General features: G+C 38.8%; 1 protein-coding gene across 1 annotated transcript; it reads right to left on the bottom strand.

Annotated features, from left to right (window-relative positions):
- Nucleotides 1–10,365: 10,365 nt before the first annotated feature.
- Nucleotides 10,366–10,839, bottom strand: LOC107465700 (uncharacterized). Its single transcript, XM_016084671.1, has one exon. The coding sequence runs from the start codon at nucleotides 10,837–10,839 to the stop codon at nucleotides 10,366–10,368; it is 474 nt and encodes a 157-aa protein (XP_015940157.1).
- Nucleotides 10,840–12,114: the final 1,275 nt, after the last annotated feature.

The following is a 12,114-nucleotide window of genomic DNA, read 5'->3' as shown; positions in this document are numbered from 1 at the left end:
TTGTCCTGCTTGCGTGATTATTATTGAGATATAATTACTTATTGGCAAGGACGTGGGTTTTGTCCCACTTCTGCGACTGATGAGACTCCTACACTTGGCAAGGATGTTGGTTTTATCCCACTTATGCAGCGTTGTGGTGAGTCACCTGCACCTGAAAATGATGGTGGTTGTCCTTCCTAGAAATGTTAATTTTATCCTGCCCACATTCTTTTTGTTCGTAAGTATGGTCGAGCACGCAATCCACGGATTAGTTAGCCTCCAATGAGAAGGTGATAGGGCACTTTCCCTCCTAAGACCGGCTTGTGATAAGTTTGGGATGTTCCTCTTGAGAATGCATAACGGAGAGAGAATATCTGGGTTAACTACCGGATGTGTCGGGTCTGGCAGTATAACCGATACGTGAACTCACGGCCAGTAAGACATGCATGCATCATATGCATTTGTTTGAATTATTTGAGTGTGCATTTTATTATTGTGTGTGCGTATACAATTTATATGATTATGTGCTATTTGTTATATACTCTATATGTGTTTGCTTTTGTGTGATTGAATTGTTTGATTTGATTGTGTTTGCTGGTGCATGGAGGTAATGCAGCTTGAAGCGGATTGACTTTAGGATTTGTCCTTAGACTCTAGTTTATTATTGAACATATAAGAAAGAGAGATGGTAGTTTATTGGGTAGAAAACCTTTAGGCGAGTCTTTGAACTCTAAAGGAATGATTTAAAGATTTACGTTGATTTTTCTAGAAACATATATGCCTAAGAGACTTTTGGATATAAAAATGTATATAGCTAAGTGAAAATTATTTCAAAACAAATAAGTAAAGAACACAAGCTTTTATAAAGATAAACTTTCCTGAGATGTACGTTGAACGAATGCATTTATTTCTATTAATTTTGTGGCATTCCATTCTTCTACGGAAGACCTTCGAGTTAGGTTCTCACCTCCCTAAAGCCCTATATTTTTCAGGAAACGGACAAGGAAACCTATGAAGAATTTACTAAGCATTTAGATGTGCATTGGTTTATTTGTAAACCAAATTTGTTTTATTATCTTAGATATTTTCTCTCGCCTATGATTTGTACTTACATAATATATGTTTGTATATTACTTATATAAATTATTCTTATAAATGAAAAAGCATTGTGATGATTCGTATGTATGTATGTACATATAATAAAAAAAATATTACCAATTTTTTAAAGGAAAGTCAATAAGGATTTTAGGTAAAAGCTCCTACTTATTATAGTTATTGGGGTAAATGACATTATTCATATACCAAACACATGCAAATTTAACATGAATCTCCCAAATCAAAAAATGTTACGTGGATGTCTCCATGCATGTTCCTGTATAAATCGAATTTATAAATTCAAATTAGGCTTGATAGTACTAAATCAAATGTATTTGATTCGAATTAGTAGGTTTTAGGGTAAAACAAAGTTAGTAGATTCGATTTATCAATGAATGAAACCCATGGTATTATGCATCGATAGTAAATCAATACTGCTTGATTTGATTTAGCCCATTGTATTGTGGCACAAGGTAAATCAAATTGAGTAAGCTCAAGTTACACCCATAATAATTCGTGTTACAATATAAATCGAAGTATATAGATTTGATTTACCAAACATATCACTATATAAGGAATTCGAATTCACTTGTTTCGAATTAGCTTTCACATACCAAATTCACCTCAACCGAAAATTCTAGAGTAACTAAGGAAATCTATACTTGGAGATTGAAACTACGAAGATGAAAGATGATTCAAATCGGCTCTATCGGTTGGATGAAGAGGTTAGTGAATGCAAACACCCTTTTGGTTTATTTTCATCAAGAAATAAAGAATTGTTAGTGATATTAAGTGCTTAGACCTTGATTATTATAATTTTAAACTTTAAATAGTAGTTAGAGTATTGATTTGGGGGTAGCAGTTCGTGAGAACATTAAAAGGAGAAATGCATGTTAGATGAGGAATAACTAAGTGTGTTGATGAGCAGTGATAACATATTTGGTTAGAATTTGTAAGTTTTTATAGTTAGACACTTAACGAGGTTAGCAATTTTGGTTGAGTTTAATAAATTTAATTTAGGTTTCAAGTGTTGGATTAGCTAGGCAATAGAATTATTAAATGTTAGATTAACTAGTAAGGATTTGATGTTATTTAATTTATTTAAAAATTGAATTATTAAATGTTAGATTAATAAGGCACTACAAGTTTAGTTATATACCGTATGGTTTAGGTTTCCGTCCTAAATCCTAAACCCTAAATTCTAAACCTTAAACCAGGAGGTACGCAAGAGCGTACATTATGATGCTATTATCAATGCAGCTCTTCGGTGACAAGTTCTGGTGTGCGAATTTGTGACTCGCACAACTGAACCAGCAAGTGCACCGGGTCATCCAAGTAATACCTCAGGTGAGTGAGGGTCGAATCCCACAAGGATTGCCAGATTGAGCAAGCTGTGGTTATCCTGCAAATCTTAGTCAGGCGAATAGCAAGGGAGTTGTTGTTTGTTGTAGGCGCATAAACAAGCAATAACAAAAGCAATAAAGAATTGATGTAGAGACAGTAATGAGAAATCAGTTAAGGCCTCGGAGATGCTTATTCTTCTGGATTAAAACATCATACTAATTGCTCCAACGATGAGTGATTCCTTTAATGGCAAGGCTGTAAGTGATTAAGTCATGGGTCGTGGTCATTAATCTCCTCTGATCCAAACCAAACGCCTGCTTAGGCTAGATCAATCTGGGAGAGGGTGAAGTTCATGTAATTCAATCTCTGATGATCCTACTCAAAACACCATAGACAAGGTCAGATCTTCTGGATCGGAGAATGACGCTCTATGATTCTAGCCCTTAAAGCCACAGGAACTTCAATTACCCCTGACTAACAAGATTTCATGTCACATATTCTAATTAGCCCAGGTAACTTATTGGAACCCATGATGTACTCTCAAGCTATCACTCAACACTATCCGGGTCAGGACTCGTAAAGAGCTCCGTAGAATAGGGGGTCTTACTTTCGTTCCACCCTAAGTTCATAAAGATGAAGAGCGACAATACATCATAGAATAGAATCAACATAGATTGAAGTAGAAAAGTAATTGTATTAATCCATAGGAATCAGCAGAGCTCCTAACCTTAACCTAGGAGGTTTAGTTGCTCATACTATATAGAAAATAATGTGTAAAGTTCGAATGTGGTGGAGAAGATCCTAAACAATGGTGATCTTCCCTTATATATGCACTAATCTAATAATTACAAATTATAAAAAAGAAATAAACTAAGTAGAAAGGTGCAAAAATCCACTTCTGAGCCCACTTGGGAAGTGTCTGGGCTGAGCTTGGTGTCCAACTTGAAGAAGTGGGCGTTGAACACCCAGTAGGGGATAGATATGCTGCTTCCTTGCTCCCTTGGTGGCGTTGAACGCCAGGTTTGGGCGTTCAATGCTGACCTTGGTCCTCTTGGGGCGTTGAACGCCAGAAAAGGGGTAGTTTGGGCATTCAACGCTCGTTTTAGGCTATCCAGTCCAAAGAAAAGTATAAACCATTATATATTGTCGGAATGCTTTAGAAATTAGCTTTCCAATTCCGTTAAGAATGCAGAATTTGGACCCCTATAGCTCCATAAATGCTCGTTTGAATGCACGGATGTCAGAACCTGACAGCATTTGCTATGCTTTCCTTGCCTCTGAATTAGACTTTGCCAAAACTTGCCAACTTCACCCAAAATTAACATAAAATCATAGGAAAAACACAAAATCTCAAAGTAGCATCCAAAAAGTGAATTTTGCATTAAAACCTACTAAAACATAATAAAACTTAATAAAATATGTTAAAAATAGTAGGAAAATAACATCAAAAAGTATATAAAATATCCGCTCATCAGAACACCAAACTTAAATTGTTGCTTGTCCTCAAGCAACCAAAAACAAGTAGGACTAAAAAGAAGAGAAAGATATAATAAGTCTTAAAGTTTTCAATGAAGCTCCGTTCCAAGTATTGAATGGGGCTAATAGCTCTTTACTTCTGAACAGTCTTAACATCTCACTTTCCCTTCTAGCTCAGAAATATTGGCATCCCTTGAAACTAGAATCCAGATGATATTATTGATTCTCTTAGTTTAGCTTTTCTTGATTCTTGAACACAGCTTCTTTTGGTGCTTTGCACCTTCTTGAGCCTAGCCGTGACTCTAAGCGTTTTTTTCCCGTATTACCATCGGATACATAAACGCCACGGACACTTAATTGGGGGAACCCTTTGGATTCAATTTCAACTTTGATTAAATTCCCAGATAGTGGTGCCCTGAGTTCTTAGGCGTAATCTTTAGCTTTGGGATCATGACTTTAACTGCTTAGTCTCAAGCCTTTTTTACTTGACACCTTCACACCATATGCATATATATAGGGATAGCAACTCATTTGAGCTTTTTACGCCAATTTCTGACCTTTCTAACCATTGATGCCCAAAGCCTTTGATCCTTGCTCTTTTCTTTTTCTTTTGAGATTTTTATTTTTTCTTTTTATTTTTTTTCTTTTAGCTGCTTTTTCTTGCTTCAAGAATCAATATTTTTTATTTTTTAGATAATCAGTAATACTTTTCTAAATTCATTATTCTTTAAGAGCCAACATTCTCAATTCCAATATCAATCATGCATTGTTAATTCATACATTCAGAAATTAAATGCAAGGCCACTACATCAACATACCTGGAATAACTCATGATATAATTAAAACTTATGTATCTCATTATTTTTTTTTTCAAATAATTTTTCTTTTAAGCATCATGAGGGATACATATGATATATTATAACCAAAATAAAAGAAAATAAGACTAGAAAAGGAAAAACGACTAGATGTGATCATGAACTTAGAAAAGAGAACAGACAATAAATGAAAGTACAGTGAAAACAGAAACAAAACAGATAGAGTTATAATGGGACTCAACAACCTCAGTGATGGCGGCTGCTGCTTCCCTTGGAGAACCCAATGGAGCGTTTGAGCTCCTCTATGTCTCGCCCCTGTCTCAGCTGTTCCTCCATCAATCTTCTCTGATCTTCTCTCATCTCATGGAGGATAGTGGCGTGCTAAGTGTGCTCTACCCTCAGTTACTCCATGTTTGAGATCAGCTCCCTTATTGAGGTATTCAATTGATCCCAATAGTCACGGGAGGAAAAATACATCCCTTGAGGCATCTCAGGAATCTCTGGTGGAGGTGGCTGCACAGGCTCTTGCTGTGGTTCATGTGTAGGATCTCTTATATGCTCCATCTTCCTCTTTGTGATGGGCTTGTCCATCTCAATGAGGGCATCTCCAGCTATGCCAATTCCAGCTGAATTGCATAAGCGATATATGAGGTGTGGGAATGCTAACCTCGCTTGAGTAGAGGTCTTTTTAGCCACCTTGCATAACTCTTGAGGTATCACCTCATGTATTTCCACCTTATTCCCAAGCATAATGCAATGAATCAATATTGCTCGGTCAATAGTAACCTCAAATCGGTTACTTGTGGGGATGATAGAGTGTTGGATGAACTCCAACCATCCTCTAGCTATAGGCTTGAGGTCAAGCCTACCCAGTTGGTAGGGCTTGCCTTGTGTGTCTCTTTTCTATTGTGCTCCTTGCACACAAATGTATGCAAGGATTTGATCCAAACTTTGGTCAGAATTGACCCTTCTTGTGTAAAAGTGTGGATATCCTAATTGTAGTGCCACTCTCACACTTTTTGGTTAAAATCCAAGAGTTGCTCTCGGACCATGGTGCGCCAATTTTTAGGGCTTGGGTTCACACTTGTATCATGATTTTTTGGTGACCCAAGCATTGGCGAAGAATTCTTGCACCATTAGTGTTCCAACCTCTGAGATAGGATTGGTCAGAAATTTCCAATTCCTTCTTCAGATTTCTTGTTGGATTTTTGGGTACTCCCCATTCTTGAGCTGGAAGGGGACCTCGAGAATCACCTTTTTGTGTCTTACCACATCATAGAAGTGATTGTGGTGCACCTTGGTGAGGAATCTCCATGATTCCCATGGTTCGGAAATAGAAGTAGGAGCCTTTCCTTTTCTCTTCCTTGAAGATTTGCCAGCCTTTGGTGCCAAACTTAGGAATAGTAGAAGTAAAAAAGAAAAGCTTTTGCAACACCAAACTTAAAAATTTTGTTCGTCCTCGAGCAAATGTGAACAAAAGAAAAGAAGAGAGTAGAAGGAAGAAGAAATTATAGAGTGGAAAGGGAAAGAAGGCTTCAGCCAAGTGGGGGAATGTGGATGAAGAAGAGTGTGGAAAGTGTATACGGTTAGAGGGAGATAGTGTTTAGGAGGTATGTGGATGAAGGGTTATATAACGGGGTATTTATAGGGTGGGGATGGGGTAGAGTTTGGTTTTGTAGGAGGGAAGAATGGGTGGGAAAGATTTGAATTTGAAGTGGGTGGGGTTGGTAGGGAATTAAAGTGATGAGATTTATGATCGGTTTAGGGAAGAGTGCATTTTGGGAAGAGGAAAAGTAGAGTGTGGGTTTCAAAGTTTAGAAAGTAGGAGACAGAAGGGAAAGGTGGGGTAGGTGGGGTTTGTATGGGACCCACTAGCTGAAAAGCCTTGAACTCCGAATTCCCTATCCCCTACCTGGCGTTCAACGCTAGGAATGGGCGTTGAACCCCCATAAGGGTGTGAAAATGCAGGCCAGGTTGCTCCATGTGGGGCGTTGAATGCCCAGCACTGTTCCCTGGCTGGCATTCAACACCAGCAATGTATCCCTGAGAGGCGTTGAATGCCCAAGATGGTCCTTTTCTGGCGTTCAACGCCAGTAATTCCTCCTCAATAGGCGTTGAACGCCCAGAGGGGATCAGGGAGGGGGTCTTCTCAACTCCTCAGTGGGCATTGAACGGCCAACCTTTTCCTTGTCTAGTGTTCTACATCAGCAAGGGACTCTCCCCACGGTATTCTATTTTCACTTCTGCATGTCTCTGTCTCTGTCCTAAGTGCTACACATAATCATAGACATCAAACAACAAAGGAAAATTTCTAATATAAGACTTAAAATAAATGAAAAGAAGATGAAAACATTGAGCTAATGGTTGGGTTACCTCCCAACAAGCGCTTCTTTACCGTCATTAGCTTGACAGACAGCTCTATTACCAAGGTAAATAGGGGCTCAGAACCTCACCCCTTACAGTGAACTTTCTTCCTGTGCTCTCATGAATGAGCTCCACATGCTCTAGAGATAGGTTCTAGTTCACTGTATATGGAATGACTAGAGTCTTAGTGAAGACAAATCTCATGCCAAGTGAGAGCCCTTCAGTGGGGATCTTTTTGTCCCTCTAGCCTTTAGGTACCTTCTTTTTAGTTTCCTCTTCCCCAGTGCTTAATGATGATTACCCAACACCAAACTTAGAATTGGTGTATGGGGACTTTGTAAAGCTCTGCACTGAGAGGGAAGGCTGAAAACAATGTGCTGCATAATGGTACCACCTTTGTCAAAGGGAGACAGAAGGTTGGAGATCTTGAACAGGATACAATCCTCATGGAGTCTCAGGACTAGCTCTCGTCTTTGCACATTAATTATGGCTTTAGCAATGGCTAGGAAAGGCCTTCTAAGGATGACAGATTCATTTCTATCCTCTCCAGTGTCTAGGATCACAAAATCAGCAGGGATGTAAAGGTCTTCAACTTTCACTAGGATATCTTCCACTATACTAGTGCACAAATCACCACACTCCGTACAGCTGCACCAGTAACTGCACTGGGTCGTCCAAGTAATACTTGAGCAAGTCAGGATCGATGCCACGAAGATTGTGGTTTGAAGCAAGCTATGGTTATCTTGCAGGTCTTAGTCAAGCGAATCAGAAGGTTGTTGGATTGAGGCTTAATTGCATTCAAGGAATACATTATAAATTACTTTTTATATCAAATAGAGTCAGTCATAGGAATATAGTTAAGGATTGGAGTTGCCTTGTCTTTCTGAATTAACTCTGGTATTGCTGTTCTTCTTTGCTTGTAAATGATTTCTTCATTGGCAGGCTGTGTGTGATTGACGCCATGGGCCATGGTCATCAATCTTCTCTGCTCCAGATCAAATGCCATTGGCCATGGTCATCTGATCTGATGGAGGGTGAAACTCTAGAAGTTCATTCTCTTGGTGATCCTACTCAAAATGCCACAGATAAGGTCGAATCTTCCATATCAGAGAATGCTGCTTCTTTGGGTTCTACCCTATACCACAGAGACCTTTATCTCCCCAGAAATAAGCTGAACTGATGTCTCGAGAAGTTCCCAACGAAGTCGTGGATTAGCCGTCTGAGAGATGTATAAACAAAGCTATTGGTTCGCACTTTCCAGTCACGTATTCATACAAACCCAAGTAGACACGGGTGTTGGTCAGGCACGTTCATCTTAGTATGATGAACAGAGCTGATTGTCACTGATCATCCTATTCACCATGTTAAAGAACAAGTATACATCTTAGAATTAATCAAACACGGATCGAAGAGAAATAGTAATACTTTTATTAATTCATAGGACTCAGCAGGGCTCCTCCCCTCAACCTAGGAGGTTTAGAAACTCATACTAAAAGGAAATACAAAGTAAAACTCGAAAATAATGTGTAAAGTCTAGATGTTGTATGTAAAATAACACTTAAATACTAAACAGATGACTAGTAAGGGTAAAATAGTCTATTTAGTGCTAAAATCTACTTTTGGGGCCCACTTGGTGAGTGTTTGGGCTGAGCTTTGATGAGATCCACGTGTTAGGGGACCTCTAGGGCATTGAACGCTGGCTAAGGGGTCTTCTTTGGACATTTGAACGCTGGGGTCTGCTCCTTGGGTGCTGGACGCCTGGAAGGGGGCAGGACGCTGGCGTTGGATGCTAGTTTTGGGCCTTCTAACCTAAAGCAAAGATGGACTATTTACATTCCTGGAAAGCTCTGAAAGTCGGATTTCCATAACCATTGAGAACGCTCCATTTGGACTTCTGTAGCTCTATAAAAGCTCTGAAAATACCTGAAATTGTATAAAAACACACAAACTCAAAGTAGAATCCAAAAATATGAATTTAACACTTAAGCCTATAAAAACTTAATAAAAACTAAACAAAACATACTAAAAAATATATGAAAATGATGCCAAAAAGCGTATAAAATATCCGCTCATCACAACATCAAACTTAAACTACTGCTTGTCCCCAAGCAACTAAAAACACAATAGTATAAAAAGAAGATTAAGATAAAAATAAATTTCAAAGTTTCCAGTGAAGCTTAGGTTCAATTAGATGAGCGGGACTTAGTAGCTTTTTGCTTCTGAATAGTTTTGGCATCTCACTATCCATTGAAACTCAGAGATGTTGGAATCCTTAGGAACTTAGAATCCAGATGATATTATTGACTCTCCTAGTTAAGTTCTTTTTTATTCGTGAACATAGCTTTTAGAGTCTTGGTCGTGGCTCTAAGCACTTTGTTTTCCAGTATTACCACCGGATACATAAATGCCACAGACACTTTAAATGGGTGAACCCTTTTGGATTGTGATTCAACTTTGCTAGAATCCCTAGATAGAGGTGTCCAGAGTTCTTAAGCACATTTTTTTTGCTTTGGATCACGACTTTAAGCGCTCAGTCTAAAGCATTTCACTTGACATCTTTACGCCACAAGCACATAGTTAGGGACAGCTTGGTTGAGCCGCTTAGGCCAGGATTTTATTCCTTTAGGCCTTCGTATCCACTGATGTTCAAAGCCTTGGATCCTTTTATCCTTGCCTTTTGGTTTAAAGGGTTACTGGATTTTTTAGTTTGCCCTCATTTTCCTGCATCTTTGGGCAGTAATGAACTTTTCTCTTTTTTTTGCCATTATTTTTCTTTCTTTTTCGCATGCATATTTTTTTTCTTTTGCAACATGCTTTTTCTTTTTCTTTTGCTGCTTTTTCTTGTTTCAAGAATCAATTTTTGGATTTTTCAGATTACCAATAATACTTCACTTTTTTCATCATTCTTTCAAGAGCCAACATTCATAAATTTCAATTTTAAATATGCATTGTTTATTCATACATTCAAAAAACAAAAGCAATACCACCACATCAAAATAGTTGGCTATTCTTATTATAAAACTCGAAAATCATGTATCTCTCAATTCTTTTCAAATAAAATTTTCTATCTCTAAATCAGACTTTTGCTCTAGCTCCTCAATTTCAGCCAGAAAATACCTAAAATTGTATAAAAACACACAAACTCAAAGTAGAATCCAAAAATTTGAATTTAACACTAAAACCTATAAAAACTTAATAAAAACTAAACAAACATACTAAAAACTATATGAAAATGATGCCAAAAAGCGTATAAAATATCCACTCATCACATATCATATGCCCTTTTTAGGGACTAGTCTGCCATCTCCAATGAGATCTTGGCATGCCGCACCTCTAAAATTTCTAACCTCTTCATTACAGATAGAAGCATCAGATTGATGCTTGAGCCAAGGTCACACAGTGCCTTCTCAAATGTGAAGGTTCCTATAGTGCAGGGAATCAGGAAGCTTTCGCGATCCGGTAACTTCTGAGGGAGCTTCTTCTGGACCAAGGCGTTGCACTCCCGGGCCAGTATCACAGGCTCATCTTCCTCCTCCAATGCCTCTATATGAGAAGAATTGGCTTTCAACTTCCTGAGGATTGCCAAGTACTGAGCAATTTGCTCTTCCTTGAACTCTTCTTCCTTGTCTGAAGAAGAGTATTCTTCAGGTTCCTCTCCTAGTAATGGGGCGTGCAAGGTGACATTATCAGTCTCCTTATGAGCTCTGGTTTCCTTGAGCTCCTCAATGGCAGGCTCCTCTTTGGGTTTGGTCACAACCTCCACCATGATGGCCTTGCACTCTTCCTTTGGATTCACTTCTGTGTTGCTTGGAAGAGTTTTGCCAGGGTTCTCTGGGATCCTCTTGCTCAACTGACCAACCTATATCTCCAGGTTCCTAATGGAAGACCTAGTCTCAGCCATGAAACTGTGCATGGTCTTGGAGAGGTTGGAGACTATAGTAGCCAAGTCAGAGAGGCTCTGCCTGGGTGTCTCCATTTGTTGCTGATTGCGTTCGAATGGGCTATTATTAAGCTATTCTGGTTCGTTCTATTTTGATCATTATTGAAGCCTTGTTGAGGCTTCTACTGATCACTCCACCCAAAATTAGGGTGGTTCCTCCATCCCTGATTGAAAGTATTCAAATAGGGGTTATTGTTGGAGTTTCTAGAGGAGTAGTGCATGAATCCCCACACTCCGTACAGCTGTACCAGCAAGTGCACTGGGTCGTCCAAGTAATACTTGAGCGAGTCAGGGTCGATCCCACGAGGATTGTAGTTTGAAGCAAGCTATGGTTATCTTACAGGTCTTAGTCTGGTAGATAAAAGGGGAAACTATTTGTAATTTGTATTTGTAAATTGGAATGGAGTCAGTAATAGGAATATGGTTAAGAATTGGAGTTGCCTTGTCTTTCTGGATTAACTCTAGTATTACTGTCTTGTTTGCTTGTGAGTGATTTCTTCTATTGCAGGCTGTATGCGATCAATGCCACGGGCGTGGTCATCAATCTCCTCTGCTCCAGATCAAATGCCATTGGCTGTGGTCATCCAATCTGACATAGGGTAAAGCTCTAGCAGTTCATTCTTTGGGTGATCCTACTCAAAATGCCATAGACAATGTTGAATCTTCTGGATTAGAGAATGCTGCTTCTTTAGGTTCTAGCCTATACCATAGAAACCCTAATCTCCCTGGAAATCGGATGAACTGGTGTCTCGAGAAGTCCTCAACGAAGTCGTGGATTAGCCGTCTGAGAGATGTATAAACATAATTGGCAGTTCGCGCTTTCCAATCACGTATTCACACGAACCCAAGTAGACGCGGGTGTTTGTCAGGCACATTCATCTTAGTATGATAAACAAAGTTGATTATCACTGATCATCCTATTCACCATGTTGAAGAACGAATATACATCTTAGAATTAATCAAACACAGATCGAAGAGAAATAGTAATACTTTTATTAATTCATCGGACTCAGCAGGGCTCCTCCCCTCAACCTAGGAGGTTTAGAAACTCATACTGAAAGGAAATACAAAGTGAAAAACGAAAATATGGTGAATGATGGG

This window comes from Arachis duranensis, chromosome 9 (assembly GCF_000817695.3).
Source record: "Arachis duranensis cultivar V14167 chromosome 9, aradu.V14167.gnm2.J7QH, whole genome shotgun sequence".
Taxonomy (NCBI): Eukaryota; Viridiplantae; Streptophyta; class Magnoliopsida; order Fabales; family Fabaceae; genus Arachis; species Arachis duranensis.
This window is presented reverse-complemented; position numbering and strand designations above follow the sequence as displayed.